At 45.3% G+C, this 16769-nt stretch overlaps 1 protein-coding gene across 1 annotated transcript; it reads right to left on the reverse strand.

Moving 5' to 3' along the window:
• Positions 1 to 11050: 11050 nt before the first annotated feature.
• On the reverse strand, positions 11051 to 15450 carry LOC114640816 (cytochrome P450 2D9-like). Its single transcript, XM_028789852.1, has 9 exons — positions 15171 to 15450; positions 14119 to 14290; positions 13704 to 13856; positions 13453 to 13613; positions 12656 to 12832; positions 12331 to 12472; positions 11943 to 12130; positions 11424 to 11565; positions 11051 to 11316 (listed from the first exon to the last, which is right to left on the reverse strand). Exons 1-9 carry the CDS (start codon positions 15357 to 15359, stop codon positions 11126 to 11128), a joined length of 1515 nt encoding a protein of 504 aa, XP_028645685.1. The 5' UTR covers positions 15360 to 15450; the 3' UTR covers positions 11051 to 11125.
• Between the last annotated feature and the right edge of the window lie 1319 nt (positions 15451 to 16769).

Below are 16769 nucleotides of genomic sequence, written 5' to 3' on the forward strand. Positions count from 1 at the left end.
GCCTGCCACATTAGGTGCCAAATGTAGCTTTTTGTAAATGCTTCTTTTTGTCCTTTAATTCTTTTTTTTTAATTTTTAACAGCTACTTTGTATGCTAAGAAGATTCATTCTAAAATACCATCTTCCCTTTGCATAATGAGCCCACTAGGAGAATAAGTAGAAGGCAAAATAACTAAAATATAGTCCAGTCTGGGGTTTATGCAATCCAAATATGCATCTTGGAGTCTCTTTTCTACTAAAGTTAACCCTTTCTCTACTTCCTTTGTTAGCTGTCATGGACTAAGTATGAAATCTCCTTATAATGTTTGAAACAAATTTCTTAACTGTATCCAATTAATATCTCTCATTAATTTTTGAAAATCATTAAGAGTTCACAACTGATCTCTTCAGATCTGTATCTTCTGTGGTTGACTTTTTTTGTTGACTTATTTCATAACCTAGATAGTGAATGGAATCTTATCTCTGTTTTTTTTTTTTTTTTTCCAGAAGCAATCTGCAAACTCCAACAAGGTAAAATTCTTTTTGTTTCACCAAACATTTCTCTCTAAGGTATCTATATCCAAGTTGGCCAACAAAATATCATCCATGTAATGGTAAAGAAATTGATTGAAGAAATCGCCTATAAATTATGTCTAACTGTTGTTGTACAAAATATTGACATAAAGTTGGATCATTTGACTGTCCTTGTGGAAGAACTTTCCACTGATCTTTTTACAGATTACATTATTTTATGTAGGCACTGTGTAAGACAAATTTTTCATTATCCTGCTCTTGCAAGGGGATAATAAAAAAGCAGTCTTAAACTAATTATTATCATAGGCCATGCCTTAGGTGGTAAAGAAGGCAAAGGAATTCCAGGCTGTAACAGATCCATTGGTTGGATTACTCTGTTTACCACTTTCAAATCTGTTAACATCCTCCATTTCCCTGATTTCTTTTTTATAACAAATATGGGGGTAATTCCATGGGCTGGTAGACTCTTCTATCTGTTGAGCCTTCAGCTGTTCTTGTACCAGCTGCTCAAGTGCCTCTAATTTTCCCTTTAGTTAAGGGCCACTGCTCTGCACACACAGGCTTGTTAGTCAGTCATTTTAAAGGTAGGTTGTTGGTATAATTGGTTCTAACATATAACATGCTAATATAGGTCAAGTTATAGCTAGAGGTCTCCGATATCAAGAGGCCTAGTGCTTTAATTGTGGGAAATACGGGCATTTGAAACAAAAGCAGTGCCCCTCCCCCGCCTTATAAAATTGGAAACTCAATCCCTGTTGCATCCTGATTTTGGATAACCTGCACAGTCTGAGATTGTTCTGGATCACATTTTCAATGCCTTCCACTGAAGCATCTTCCATCTCACCCCTTATTTTAGGGATTGTCTCTGGTATTGAGAGAATATTAATCTGAGTTCCCCAATGCTGTAATAAATCTTAGTCCCCAAAAATTTATGGGCATGTCGGCCACTAAAGGCCTTAACTTTCCTATTGGCCTTTTGGTCTCACACATTTAACCCATTGTACACTTGGTTTTATCTGAGATAAATTTCCAATTCCTAGAAACTGGGTATAAAACTTTTGAAGTAGCCATGTTGAATTCCAAGATGATGATGATGATGATGACGATGATTTTGGTGAAATGATAGTTACATTAGCTCCTGTATCCACCAAACGTTCTATTTTAATGTCATTCACTTGTAACTTTAATTTTGGCCTCTGATCATTAACAACTGTTTCCTAGAACACATGCTTTCCAGTATTTCCAAACCCTCCTGGTCTTTCTACTGGAGCAGCTTTGCTTGTGACATAAGGAAACAGTAACAGCTGAGCAAGTCTATCACCTGTGTTAAATTGCCTCTCTCTCTCCCTCAATCTTTCTCACATATAAGCCAGTATTTTAATTTCTCTTTTGAAATCTTCATATATAATCCCTGGATGCACAATAAATCCGTGGGAAGTCAAACTGCTCCTTTTCAAGACCATTCCTACTGTCCCTGAGGGCAAAGGACCATAAACTCTTTTGGGGATAGTGTAAAATGTTAATCTATGGCCAAATCTACAGCATCATTGCTTTTAGACATGGACTCATAGATCCATGAAGACATTGAACCTACATGTGTTGCCACATCGTCTACACACTCCTAGAAGGCTGGACCTTCTTTCTGATTTATATTTTCAAAAACCATTGCCCTTAGAGATGCCTTGTTGACAATTATGTTTCAAATGTCCATATTTCCCATAATTAAAGCACTAGGCCTTTTGATATTGGAGACCTCTGGCTAGAACTTGACCTATATTATATGTTAGAACCAATATCATTCATATGCTAAAGCATTCATTTGTGGACAGTGCCCATGCCTTCAGTGGTCTTATGACTTTTTTGCATTCTGCATTTGCATTTTCAAATGCCAGGGTCACTATCAACACTTATCTTGGATCAGGGTCTGATATGGTCTTGTTTACTGCTGAGATCAATCTTTGTAAAAAAGATCAGAGAAGGCTTCTCTAGAGCTTTGTATAATTTTTGTAAATGATGTGGATTTCTTTCCTGACTCCTCAACTTTGTACCAAGCTCTTAAAGCTGCTAAATGACATTGTTCTATGATTGCATCTTCAAAGTGGACCTGTTCTTGTATATCAGCATAATAACCTTCACCTATCAACTGGTCCCTCACTATATATATTCCCCTTGCTCTATTGTGCTGTTCCAAATTCTTGACTTCTTCTCTTTACCATGACAACCACTGCAGCTGAGGACCAGCCTCTAGTATAGCTGTTACCAATTCCCCCCCCCTATTGTAGAATAATTCTATTTTGAGTAGCCCAATCATTTAGAGAATGTTTCACATAGGGTGAGTGCATCCTATAAGATATCATTGCCTCTTTAACTGCTTTAGGTCCTTCATTTCTATAGGACATCATCCTATTTCATCATGACCATGTGGATTATCCTCACTAGAAAGCATATACTGTATAAGTACTGGGAATGCTGTTGGTGATTTTTTTTTAAACAAGGACTCCCTGCCCTCCAAAGGTGCTGTATTTTTAACCCTGTTTCCTCAAAAACAAAACAAAACAAAACAAAAACAAAAACAAAACAAAACAAAAACAAAAAAAACAAAAAACCTGTCTCATCTGACCATCCTTCTGTTTTTTCTTTTCTTTGACTTGACTTTCCTTTGACACAGTTCCTTCCCCTCTTTCTACTTGGGGAAAACTCTCTCTTTCTGACTCAGTCACTGGGGATGAACCTAATTGTTCTTCCTTTTCTTGATGTTCTTCCTGTCTTTGCCCAAACTTTTTTATTTTCACATGTAATTTTTCTATTTACTCAGACAGTCTTTTCTCTAATTCTGCCTGCATTTTTCCAGTTGCTTAGACTGTTTTAAAAACAAAATAGCCAAAAAATGAGGAAAAAGAGAGAGAAAAAAGAAAAAAAACCCTGCTGCTAGAAACTATATAGGTAATGCCCAACATCAGCTTCAACAAACTCTCTGTCAGCTTTTTGAAACAAAATATGCATCCCTTCTTTTCCTGTCTTTTGCTCTACCCACACAGGCTTGTTAGTCAACCATTTAAAGGGTAAGGTGAGGTGAATGAAAACAAGACAATATGCACAACCAAACATACCTCTAGCCCCCCAAAGCCACACACTGAAGGCTAGGGATGTGGCTCAGAAGTAAAGCACCTCCCTAGGATGCAATGGACCCCTGTCTAAACATTAGCACAGCAAAAATTAAAATACAAAAATTAAGATTAGAGAAAAACTAGATGTAGACTTCTGGCCAACACCTGTACTAATCAAGAGTGACTGATGCCAAGCCAAGATGGAGCTCACAGGAAAGCACTTGTTTAGTGTGCTTGATCTAGGTTCAAAGATGTCACCTCTACTTATTCGGATTTTTGTTCCACTTGGCTAAGAGTGTACCTTTGCTAGTAACTCAGGGCTGTGGGTCTTTGACCACTTGATGATCAGAGGTTCCAAGTTGAAGCTATGTGGTATGTCCACACAGGAGTGCAGGTAAGATAGATGAAGATGCCTGACATGGATTTCTGGTCCGTATGAGCAAATATATAAGTGATCTCCCATAAATAAACATATACAGACATGGACACATCAAACACACACACACACACATACATGCACACACACGATCTGGCCCATGCGGGTCAGTCAACAGGGTTTAGCAAGAGAGAGAGAGAGTGGGGATGAAGGGGCAAGAGATGTGAAGAATAGAGACAAGACAAGGTGTCTGATCAAGTGCCCTTTATTGAAAGGAAATCCTGGATATTTATAGGCACAAGCAGGGGAACCCAGCTGAAGATGATTTACCACGTGCCTTGCAGGTTTGGACAAGCAGGGGAAGACAGCTTAAGGCACTTTGCCACATGTCTTGCAGCTGTGGGCACTATACAACAAAACAGGATATGTGAGAAAAACAAATGTTTATCAGAGTGTGCTCAGCTGTTGTGAGCTGTTGAAAAACAAGTCTCTTGTCAGAGTATATGGCCTGAGATGGCTACAAAGATATTAGCCACTTTCTGCTAGGAGTCAGCTCCCAACAGGTCCCCCTTTTTAATTTTTTCAAAAGGGAAGGCTGGGTTACAGAAACCGTGCCTGTCTTAGGTTGGAACAAAGGACCCCCCACCCCCACCCCCAGCTTCCCTTTCCCATCTTTGGATACTCAACAGCCATTTGGTTGAACTCCTGTCTTAGGATGTTGAGCCCTCACAGTTAGGAGGGTCTTGAGGTGTTCTCTTACCTGTCATTGACTCTCCGGCTTAGCACATAAGTTAGGGGTTAATCCTCATCAGTCTTGATGACAGAGGTTTTAGAGTCCCCTACTTCCAGCCTGTAATAACGGACCTTTATATGTTTCATTTGAATAGCATCTATCTGTTGTTGTACAAAAGCCATCAGTCTGTTGAATAGCATGGACCCAAGAGATAAGAGACTTAACACTGTCTGAATGGTTGGTATAAAAGCAACACTCCTTTTTAAGCCTCTTCTACTCTGTAGCACTATTTCAGCTAAGGAGGATAATGAATTTTACAAATGTGATGTAGCAAAATCCATTCTTTCTAAATCTAAATCTATAGAAGTACAGAACTGACCATAGTTTTGATTTTAACAAAACAAGTAAGGAAATCCCTCTCCCTGCCCCAGTCAATCCTAAATCCAAAAACCAACTATAGTAACTGTGGTAATGGGTTCTCTCTTGGGTCTAAACAATGTACCCCACTAAATCACAAGTCAGGGAACCAAGAGTCCAACAGAGCCACCCTGGAGGTGCGGGTGGTGATGTTTCTTTCTGCACTGAGAACTTCCCAAATCAGGTTTGCTGGTTGATCTGTTCCAGTTTGAAGGCAATTGTGAAGCATTTTCATGTTTCCTGCAAAGAAAAAATATGTTTCTCAGGGGGTTTCTCCTCCCTGGATTTCTTATTATTGTCTATTTGTTTGATCAGTCTCTCTGGCAGCCAGCATGCAGCATCTGCTGTTTGGGAATATATGCAGACAGAACCTCTTCCCCAGATAAGAACTAGATCTGGCCTATTCCAGGTTCCAGTTAATGGGTCTTTCCAGAGGACTGTTGTAAAATTCTTTTTGGTATCAGGATGCCAAAATCTAGCTGTAGATTTTCCTTCAGAATCCAAAGTTAAAAAATTTAAAATTTCTGGGGGATCCCTTGGTAGGGTACCATTCCCCCTTTTTAATTTTTTCAAATTTATTTTTCACTAGCAACTGAGCAGCTTGTAATTTTTTGGTGGTTAGGGACCACTGATCCACCTAGACGGGCAAGTCCCCCTTCCAGGTGATGGGATCCACACAACGCCCTAGGGGTGCAGCTGAATCTATAGGCCCCATCAAAAATACCCCAAGCCTCTTCTTCCAGTGTTACCATGGGCCTCAACAGGATGAGTAATCCCATTTTCACTTTTTCCTAATCCTTTCCCCAGGGAGAATCCAGAGTTTATCATTTGAGCCTCGATTACTTCATTAGGGCTGCATATAATCAGTCCCAACTGGGATAACATATCTCGGCCCCAGAGAATAATGGGAAGGCCCAGATGACATAAGGTTGTATATTTCCTGTATTTCCTTTTCTATCTTTCCATGTCAGCACCTTAGAGCTTTGCTGTGGGTTTTGACTTTGGCCAATATCCCCTAAATTGGGTTGGGGTCAGAGGCCAGATGGCAGGCCAATCACTTTGTTTGATGATAGTCATATCAGCCCCTGTATCAACCAAGCCTTGGAATGCCTTTCCATCAAGCCATATTGTCATCATAGGTTTTTGTTTAACTATAGGTTGTACCCAGTATGGGTCAGAGAAACCAAAGCCTTGATCCCCTCTCTTAGGATTCTTATATTTGTGATTAGTAGGAAACAATGGAAGTAACAAGAGTTGAGCTATCCTCCTTCCTGTAGGAATGGTGACTATATTCTGTATTGCGTTGGCCATTACCTTAATCTTACCTTGATAATCATTGTCTATAATTCCAGGAAAAATTTGTAGTCCCTGTATAGTAGCACTGCTTCTTCCCACTATCAGGCCAAACACATTTGGATAGAGCAGTCTAAATATTCGGGTGAGTAAGGCCTGAGGCCTATTTCTGGGGTTAATACTGTGTGGGTGGCAGAACTGAGGTCCAGTCCTGTGTTTCCTGGTGTTTCTCGGCTAAGTTCTGAAAGAGGTTGTTGTTGTTTGCTGGTATGAAACTGACTGCCCCATAAGCCTGTTTTGGGTTGTGTTGGTTTGGGGCCTGGGGTGGGCCCCTGTTCCCGTTTCCCTGATTATGGGAAAGGATGTTTCCTTGTGCATCTGTCTTGAACCTACATTAATTAGCCCAATGCCTTCCATGTTTGCAATGTGGGCATAGCCCAGGCTGTTTTCTGGGCTGTCTCTGGGTTAACTCGTTTTTTGCTTTGCAGTATTTTGAAGTGTCCAGGCTTGCTACACTTAAAACAGGCCTTTTTGTCTCTACTTTCTAAGAAATCTCTTACTGATTGTCCTTGCATGGCAGCCACCATAGCTAAGCCCTGTTGATAGGAGGGCCCTATGTCAGAACAGAGTCTGATATACCCAGTAAAGTCTGTCTTTTTCCTGTAGGGTCTAATGGCCACTTGGCAGGCAGGATTGGCATTTTCATATGCAAGCTGTTTCACATAACCTACACCTGCCTTTGCATTACCAAAAATCTTCCCTGCTGTTTTCATTAATCGATGAACAAAATCAGAAAATCGCTCATCAGGCCCTCATCTGACTGCTGTCAAAGATGCACCAGGGTCTCCCTTTGCTGGGAGTTTATGCCAAGCCTTCATGGCTGCATTTTGAATTTGAGTGAATAAGCCTGGGTCATATTGCATCTGGTTATCACTAGAAGCAAATTGCCCTTCTTCTAGTAAGGCATCAAAGGACCAACCACTGCCTGCCTGAATGTTTCTCTTAGCTGTTTCTTTACAATTCTCATGATACTCTGATTTCCAAATAAGATGGTATCCTCTGCTAAGAATTGCTCTCACTAAAGTATTCTAATCGCCAGGAGTCAGCTACTCCTCTGCAGCAGATTCTAAGATTGCAAGAGTAAAAGGAGCAGTGGTGCCATATTGTGACACTGTATTTTTTTAATTTTTTAATGATTTGAAAATTAAACCCTGTGTGATGTCTCCAAGCAACCCCTTGAGCGGCTCTGGTCTCTGATACAGGGAAAGCCTCAGCCTTTCTCTCCTCTGGCTGATCTGTGGCTGAACTAAAGCTAGAAGATAGGGGCTGTCTTTGGACTCTAGGTTGAGGAATGCGAGGACCTGGGTGATTTTCGCAGTTGGCCTTGCCCTCTTGAGACCTCTTCCTTGTCTTTAATTTTTGTAGCTGATTAATTAAGTCCTGATACTTTTCCTCTAACTCTATTTGTTGTTTAAGAAGAGAAGTTTGTTGTTTAAGGAGAAAAATTTTGTTCTGTAGCTCCTTTCTGGGATCTACAACCACCATCTCCATAGCAGGAGCATCTGGAGGTGGAGATGCACAGGGAGAGGGCCTTCGGGAAGAGGGCCATTCAGGATCATAATATTTTGCTGCCTCTTCCTCTAGGTCATCCCAGACTGACTCTTACAAATTGTCATTTACCTTTGGTTGTATTTTGGATTCCAACTTTGGATATATGCATTTATTTTTCATTTGAACATGAAACACAACATTCAAACAACAAAACAAAAGCCGACAATTGACACACGTGAACAGCAAACAACAAAATGAAAAACAGAGAGTTGAGTTCAGGCTGACGTATTTCTTGCCCCATTTTCATTACTATGCCTTCCTGGTCTCAACGTGGCAGGTTCTCATGGTGTTCAACTTTGTTTCACTTCTGAATTTTCAGTCCACCCTTCTTCCAGTAATGTCCCTTGCTGTGTCTCTTGTTTTTGCTGCCTCTCATTGAGGGCCAGAGCTCTGATCTGCACCCCACATTTGGCCCCAGATGCTCCAGTCCACACTCCATGTTGGGACACCAGAGGCCTGTGCAGGTCAGTCAACAGGGTCTAGCAAGAGAGAGAGTGGAGATGGAGGGGCAAGAGATGTGAAGAATGGAGACAAGACAGGATGTCTGATCAAGTCCCCTTTATTGAAAGGAAATCCTGGGCATTTATAGGCACATGCAGGGGAACATAGCTGAAGATGATTTACCATGTGCCTTGCAGCTGGGGCACTATACAACAAAACAGGATATGTGAGAACAACAAAATGTTTATCAGAGTGTGCTCAGCTATTATGGGCTGTTGAAAATCAAATCTCTTGTCAGGGTATATGGCTTGAGGTGGCTACAAAGATAGTAGCCGCTTTCTGGTAGGAGTCAGGTCCCAACACACACACACACACACACACACACACACACACACACACACACACAAACACAAACACAGACAAAAGAATTTAAGGATGCTCAAGGAGGTAATTATAAACCCTTGATCACACCAGCATTGTTCATACTGGCTGAAGGAGGAGAAACAAGAATCCACTGACAGATGAGTGGATCAAAAAAAAAAAGAAGAAGAAGAAAAGAAAAGACAAACAAACAAAATATGACCTTTATTTGTGACCCCAAGGGGATAGATGCTTAAAATAACCTCAGAGACCAATCATAAAAATAAAGGTGTTTTAAAAAAGATTTATTAGAGTTTAATGTGTGTGTGTGTGTGTGACACTTGTATGGGTGCTTAGTGCCCTGTGAAGCCAGAGGATGTTGGGTCCCTTGGAGATAGAGTTACATTTTCCTTTGTGTCCCCAATGTAGGTGTAGGAGACGGAACTTGGGTCCTCTGGAGGAGCAGTAAGAGCACTTGACCTCTGAGCCTTCTCCCCAGCCTCTATTGACTTCAAAAAATTTATCCACAGCTATGATTTTGTTTTATAAATCAGGGGCAGCAAGAGATTAATATAATAAGACATGAGAGTTGTAAGAAATGAAATACTTCCATGGAAGTTCTTCCAATGGCAAGCCCTTCTCTCAGATAGCAGAATTATCTACTGTAATCAAAAGCTGAGAAAGAACAGTGAGTTCTGAATGAGCCTCGCTCATTCCTACAGTCCGACTATAAAGAGTTAGTGTGACGCCTACTGAAAGTGAAGGAGCCTTGAAGTCTAAAGTCAGTCACAGAGAGTGCATGAGTGCCCTCTGTCAAGTCACAAAACAGAAGGCAGAATGATGTGGTTGTGCAGAGGAGAGAAAGAGGAGCTACTGTCCTGGGGGTCAGACCTCCATTTACCAGATGAAGCGATCTGGGGAGGGGATGCTGTACAGGGTACACACTAGGCATGACTTGCAGCACTGAGCTATAAGAAAGAATGAGCTAGGGATGGCTCACTGGAGCTGGCTGCCTGAGCGGAAGGCCTTGGGGTCAATCCTCAACACTACAATAAATAAAATGGTGATACCGGTCGATATTAGTGATGCCTGACAAAAATAAAACAAAAAAGATATTCAGACAAATGCTCAATCTGCCTGGTATGGCAAGGAGTGTGGACAGGGCTGAAGAGTGACCTCAGCTTGGGGAGTTCTGTCCTGCACAGTCCAGCAAAACTGCTTGGGTCCTGTCAGGCTGTGGGAGACCTTGACTGAGAGCCTGAGACATGCTGATAGCAGTGTCTCCTTACAGCTGTGGCTGAGGGTCATGTGGCACCAATTACACCTGGAACAGGGTTTAGGCAAGTGGCCTCAGCTTGCCTGAGTGTGACTTGGAGCATGTGGAGATGGGTCAGCCATATGTGTGCTCCATCTCTCTGGCACACACCAAGCCCTGGGACAGTGAGGCTCACTGAGGTTCACTGTGAGCAATGTCCTCAGCCTGAGCCACACTGGTGACTGAGAGTCCCACCCTCTGACAATCTGACAGACAGCTGGGAGTGTGTGAGACTCCCTGAGCTCAGCTGTCACTTTGCCTGCTGATGCTCTTCTTCTCTGTCATTTCTCTGTTGCACCACTGTGAGGACAACAGTCTTCCTGTCTCTGGGAGCCTTTCCAGTCACTCATGCCACCACAGGGTCTTGGGGACCATCATGTCATGTCCCCAGACAGGAGCAGTGCTGACTCTTAGTGTAAGATTGCTATGCCTATTCCAGAGACCAAGGGAGACCTGATCTCTGCCTGCAGTTTGTTACCAACCTGGTCAGTACTGATGGGTCTTCGTGGGTGACACAGGGTCAGCTGTCACTCTGGAACACAGCCTGCCTTTTTCTTCCTTTCCTTCCTCCTCCCTTTCTCCCTCTCTCTTCCTGTCTTCTTAGTGTACCCTCTTTGTAGCTCTGCTTTAGTTTTATCAGGCAGACTCTCCTGGTTGTATAGCCCAGGCTGACCTAGGCCTTGCTGTATATCCCAGGATAGCTCCACACACATGATCCTCCTGATATGAGATCCCAAGTGCTGAAACTGCAGCCCTGTACCTATGGTGCAGACCCAGCACACTCTTCAATCTCAGCAGTCAAGTTGTCTCTTGAGGAGGGATGAGGCAGCTGGGAAAGCGTGGTTGGAGAGTGTTGTCTGAGGACCCAGCAAGACAGGGTTGGGTTGAATCAGGAAACAGCTGTCACAAGACTGGTTTATTTTGCATGGCTCAGCCTGCCCTGCAGAGCAGGTCTGGAATTAGTGTCCTTGTTCCCTCATCACAGCACAGAGCTGGTAGGGGGAGGGGGCAACTGAAATACCAAAGGTGCCATAATCACTGGGCCGGGGCTGTCCAGCAGGCACCGAGAAGCTAAAGCGCTGTAGGAGGCAGGTGAAGAAGAGGAAGAGCTCCATGCGGGCCAGGGGCTCCCCCAGGCATGCTCGGCGGCCTGTGGGTGGGAGAAGGGCTCAGTCAATCTGGGACCTGATAGGGCCTCCACCCTCCAAGACACCCTGGGGACAGGCAGGCAGCCAACTCCCCCACCCCCAGAAGCACCTGCTGAGAATGGCATAAAGGCCTCATGCTTCACAAAGTGGCCCTGGGCATCCAGGAAGTGTTCAGGATGGAAGCGGAGGGGCTTCTCCCAGACAGTCTCATCCTTCAGCACGGAGGACAGGTTGGGGATGAGGATAGTCCCCTGGCAGGAGGCACATGGGGTGAACATGGCTGGAGTTGGGCTGCCTAGACCATAGTAACCATGTCCACATGCATAACTTCTTGCCTGCACTCACTGGATTTCCTCATTCAATCTCAACCCCAGAGGCTCTCAGCATCTTGGAGGACCCTGTAACAGATCTCCCATGCGTGGCCAACTCAGCAATCATCCCTGTGTGCAATGCTCTATAAAGTTAGCTTTTGCCGTTTTGCTTGGGATTTCACTTTCCTGAGAAATCTCAAAGGCTGCAGCCTGGATGGACTGTGGTTCTTGTGAACATGTTGAGAATCGTGTGTAGTGATCTCTCCTGCCCTTGTATGATAGTGGTCATGATGAAACACTAACAGGCCCAGGCCTACCTTGGGGATGAGGAAGTCCTGTACTTCAATGTCACGACTTGTGATGCGTGGAAAATTCAATGGAGCAATGTCCCCAAAGCGCTGTACCTCATGGATGACAGCATTGGTATAGGGCATGCGGGCCTGGTCTGCCATCTTAGGACGCCGCAACTGCCCTATGACTTCATCGATTTCCTGTTGGACTCTGCCTGCATGGACAGCATCCCCTCAGTGAAACAGTCACAGGAAACTTCCCTGTCTTACAGCCATGTAAAGGGCTGAGTCCACGTGAGAAAGACACCAGTGAGCAGTACTGGAGTCTGGGTTAAGTTAGTCCTGGGATCCACAAATGTCTCAAGTCACCTGGGGAATGTGTCTCTACCTCTCTCCCAGCCCCAGCCATGCTTACACTGCACATTCGGATGCAGGATCATGAGTAGCAGGGCCCAGGACAGTGTGGTTGAGGTGGTCACCATCCCTGCACCGAACAGGTCACCCACCACCGTGTTCAGGTTCTCATCATTAAAGCTGCTGTTAGGATTCCCCTTGGCCTGGTCCAGTCAGAAAGAGTAGACTCAGTAGGGAGAGGAAGGTCCACGTGGCCTCCCATTGTCCCCCGGGCAGCCCAGGTGCTGAGTTATGTGGTGACACACAGGACCACATCCTTCTGGCCTCAGAGCTCTCAGGACCTCAGCCCACAGCCCCTGGTTACATCTCTTGTGGCTTCCAATCACCTTCTCTATCTCTGCCAGGAAGGCATCAGTGAAATTTCGGGGTGGCTGGGCAGAGTCCCACGTGGTCCTATTCTGAGTCAGCAGGTTATCCACTATAGCCATGAAGGTGTTCTGACCTTGGAAGACTTTGTCAGCCAGCCCTGGGATGCGCAGGAGAATCGGGAATGCATTAAGAACCTGCAGGGACACAGGAATTCTCAGAGCTTCTTCTTCAGATAATTATTAGTGACTCATGATCATGTGTGGGGCTGCTGTGCCACGGTGTGTGTAAATGACAGGACAATGTGTAGAGTCAATTGTCTCTATCTTACATGGGTCCCACATATCAAACTCAGGTCTCCCGGCTTGCTTGACAAGCTCTTACCCACTCACCATTTGGTTGGCTCCTTGGTGCTAGTGATTCTCACTGTGTACCTGGACCAGGCTCAGTGCCAGCCTTCTTTACAATGGACCCAGAGTCTGTCTGTCCCTATCTGTCACTTACCTCCTGCTTAATTGTCAAATTTGTAAGAGGCACTTAAAGCATCTCAGAGAACCTCATAAACAGAAGGAATATTCCCCCCCCACAGTAGCCACAGGCTTTGTGTCTTCCATGAAAACAGAGGGCCCATGTTCTCTCCCTTTCTGGAAATCCTCATCTTGGTCAACTTCTCCCCTCCTGCCATCGAACAGTTGTCCACAGGCATATCCTCCTGCAGTTGACCACCAGAAGGCCTCTCCCACAGCCTTGGCACACAGCTTCCCGGGGAAGACAGTATGCACAGAAGTGTCTCTGTTGGCTGCCCTGAACCTCCTACCTCAGGAATGAACCCAGAGACTTCTGACAAACTTTCTTCCAGTACTTTCAGCATCCTGATGAGGTAAGGATCTTCATATTCAAAGCGACGGGCAAAAATGAGAGATGCAATCACATTGCACACGGCTTTGTTCAGCATGGCGTTGGGATTGATGGACCGCCCTGGGAATAGAGATGGAGTGGAGATGCAGGCAAGTCCATGGACTTCCCATGTCTCCCTGTGCCCAACTACATCCCTCACCTGTCACCCACCAGCCTGGGCAGTGAAGGCATCACAGAGGTGGTCAGCCTCCTCGGTCACCCACTCCTCCAGAGATTTCTTGCCCAAGCCAAAATTGCGCAGGGTGGACAGAGAGAATCGCCTCTGCTCTCGCCACTCCGGCCCGTACGATGCAAGGACCACACCTGCAGACACATCTGTGTGTAAGCAAGGATGCCCAGCTATGCTGTCTCCTGCTCTCATCAACTCTCTTCTCCTCTGGGTTCTGTTCTAGTCATGAGCCTCTCAAAACCTTGCTACCACAATGCAGTTCATTCTGGGTGGTCACATGGATTTCAGTGACTTTCAGGGATTGCTTATCCACATTCAGACTCACACTCATGCCCTGTACTTCCTCCCCTCATTGCCGTATCTCCGAAGCCATCTCCACCGTCCACAGCCCTTTACCTTGGGATCTGGGCTTCACACCCAGGTACTCAAAGATGGGCACTGTAGGGCGGTCAGCAGTGTCCTCTCCACAGGTCAGCAGCACTTCCTGCATCGCCTTCAGCCCGTTGATCACAACCATGGGCTTCCCGGCCATCTGTAGGCTGAACACGTCACCATAGCGGTTTTGAAGCTGAAGTAGAGGGACAGAGCACGTAAGAAGTGGAGGTCCTCACAGATCGTAGAACCAGGCTTACTGCACAACCGTTGTCAAAGTGTGAACTTGCAAAGGCAGTTTTTATGTGTGTATGTGCATATTTGTGTATGTCAACACATGCGCTCTTGTATATGTGAATGTATGTGCTTATGTGCATGTGAGTCCCTCTCTCTCTCTCTCTCTTTCTCTCTCTCTCTCTGTGTGAGTTTGTGTGTGTGTGTACATGTATGTTTGTGTGTGTGTGTGTTGCTTGTTATTGACTCTTCGTCCTCATATATCCCAGGAAATGCTGTTCACTGAGCTCCATCCCCACATGAGGATTCCTACCACTGCGGCTTCTTATCTTTTAAGTTCAGAAAAGGGATCACTGTAGATGTGGCATCCCAGCTGTGACCTAGATAGAGCCAGAAAACTGTCCTGAGGTCCCTTAGCATGTCAACACACATGAAGAAACTCTTGTTTCTTGAGATGGGCAGTGATTCCAGAGAGCACACAGTAGCTCGAGATTCAGGCAGCCACAGCCCCTCTCTCCACTTGGTGTCCTGACTGATATGGTGCAGTGGACCTCACAGTAGGTCAAGATTATGTCTTTGACAGGATCATAATGTATTTGGGATTTCTATGGCTGCAGCTCTGTCCAAGTAGACTGAACCCCACTGTCACATCATGAGTCACATCCTAGACTTTGTCCCCCAAAACCTTTGCTATAGAAAGTCTCAGCAGCTGCCACCAAAACAGTCCTATGCATGTCCCCTCTTGGGGACTGGATCCCTGTCTGATCTCTGGCTTGACCCCCCCACTATGTGCTGCTGTGGGCACCATATCCTCAGTTACCATGGACCACTAAGTCACTCACCTTGTACATGCTGTATGGCATGTTATCTAGGTCCACCTGGGGCAGGTTACCCAGCAGAGGCCATGGCACAGGGCCAGGTGGGTAGCGAGAATTCCATCGCCTGCGCCGGTACATCAGGTCCACCAGTAATATGAAGATGATTGTGAATATGGCCACAGGCCACAGGCCAGTCCCAGTTAGCAGCCCCATCACAGCTCCAATGCCCCAGGTTCCTAGAGACCAATTACCAACACTTAATACAACACCTAGGATCAGCAAGCCCCAAGCTTGGATCCTGCCACTTTATAAAGGAATGCCAGGGTTGCCCTTTGTCCTCTGTGTCCTGCCGCTATCGTGTGTTTTGTTTAGTCAAGTGTAGGGAGCGGCCAGTGTCATTCAGTCCCTCCCCAGGAGCTGAGCATTCTTGGCTAAGCATGATAGACAAATATCTAGTGGACCTCGGTTTCAAGATGGATGATCTGATCATTGCATGCAGAAACATCACCTGGTCTGCTACCCATGCAAATCTTTGAAGACTTGAAGACATTGCCTCAGAGAGGAATGAGATCTCCCACACCTTCATAGAACACTTTGTTGGCAGGACATGAAGGGTGACCGGCATCCAGTCAATGGCTTCTCTGGGTGTGTAAGCAGTAGGAAGCTGTCTCCTGCAGTTGAGGGAAAGAGGCTGGAGCCCCTATGGGCAAAAGAGGACAGCAGGGGAAGTAAGCTGGAATCCCTCTGGGTGAGTTAGGGCTATTGGATAAGTGTAGCTGTAGCATGTGCCATTTTCAGTACAGGTCCGTGGTTATCCAGTTGATCAGGCAGTAAGACATTGAACACATGATTTCTCAGACCCAGTCTCAGGAAGCTGAGAAATGGTCTGAGAATCTTGGGAGAACCCTAATATGGTTCGGAAACTTGTCACCTGCTGACTTCTGTCTCTTATTCACTCTTTGTTTCTTGGTGGGTCAGTGTCTCCTGGCAACAGTCTTCCACATGGAGATAGGTAAGGTAGATTTCTTTACCATGCCAGAGGCCTGTGGTCATTGTGGGCTGCCACGGGGAAACCAGAAAGGTGACTCCTGAGCCTTCAAATAAATGGAGCTTGTGAGCTGGGCACTGCTGGGCACACTGGCTATGCCAGCTCTCCATTCACGAGGGTCATCAGAGCCTCAGTCCTTGTCCTTTCTGGGGATCCAGATCACTAAAGATCAAAGGTTCAGAAGTCACAGTGGAATCTAGACAGAGTCTCACTACTGCACCTCTAGTGTAGCAGAAGGGAGGCAGGAGCTGAGCAGAGACCACACCATGCAGCCTCACAGGAAGGACTACAAATGGTTCTCCTCCTATTTGCTGTCCATGCCATGCATGCACTGACCACCTCTGCGTCCCTGGAGCCTGTAGGTGACTTCGTGCTTCTTGCTGCCCTGAAGTCTCTAATCCTGCTCCCTCTTCCTGTCCATGATTCTTGGTTCTGCTGAGACCTGTGTCCTGGAATTGCACCATAGATTGGGGCAGAGTTAAAGGTCTTTCTTTCTTAAGCCCCAAATTGGACTGAAAGGAGACCTGCATGGAGTCAGGACAGCAGCATGGATCATGGTTACAAAGGGATCAGAG

Source organism: Grammomys surdaster, unplaced genomic scaffold (assembly GCF_004785775.1).
Source record: "Grammomys surdaster isolate TR1022 unplaced genomic scaffold, NIH_TR_1.0 125852, whole genome shotgun sequence".
Classification (NCBI taxonomy): domain Eukaryota; kingdom Metazoa; phylum Chordata; class Mammalia; order Rodentia; family Muridae; genus Grammomys; species Grammomys surdaster.

What these genes read in the sequence shown, in the direction of transcription:
- LOC114640816 (XM_028789852.1), bottom strand. Translation starts at nt 15,359, where the DNA reads ATGGGGCTGCTAACTGGGACTGGCCTGTGGCCTGTGGCCATATTCACA. An exon ending in CCTGCATCCGAATGTGCAGT is followed by an intron (nt 12,131 to 12,330) that starts GTAAGCATGGCT and finishes CTGTCCATGCAG; the next exon opens with GCAGAGTCCAACAGGAAATC. An exon ending in CTTTATGCCATTCTCAGCAG is followed by an intron (nt 11,317 to 11,423) that starts GTGCTTCTGGGG and finishes TCCCACCCACAG; the next exon opens with GCCGCCGAGCATGCCTGGGG.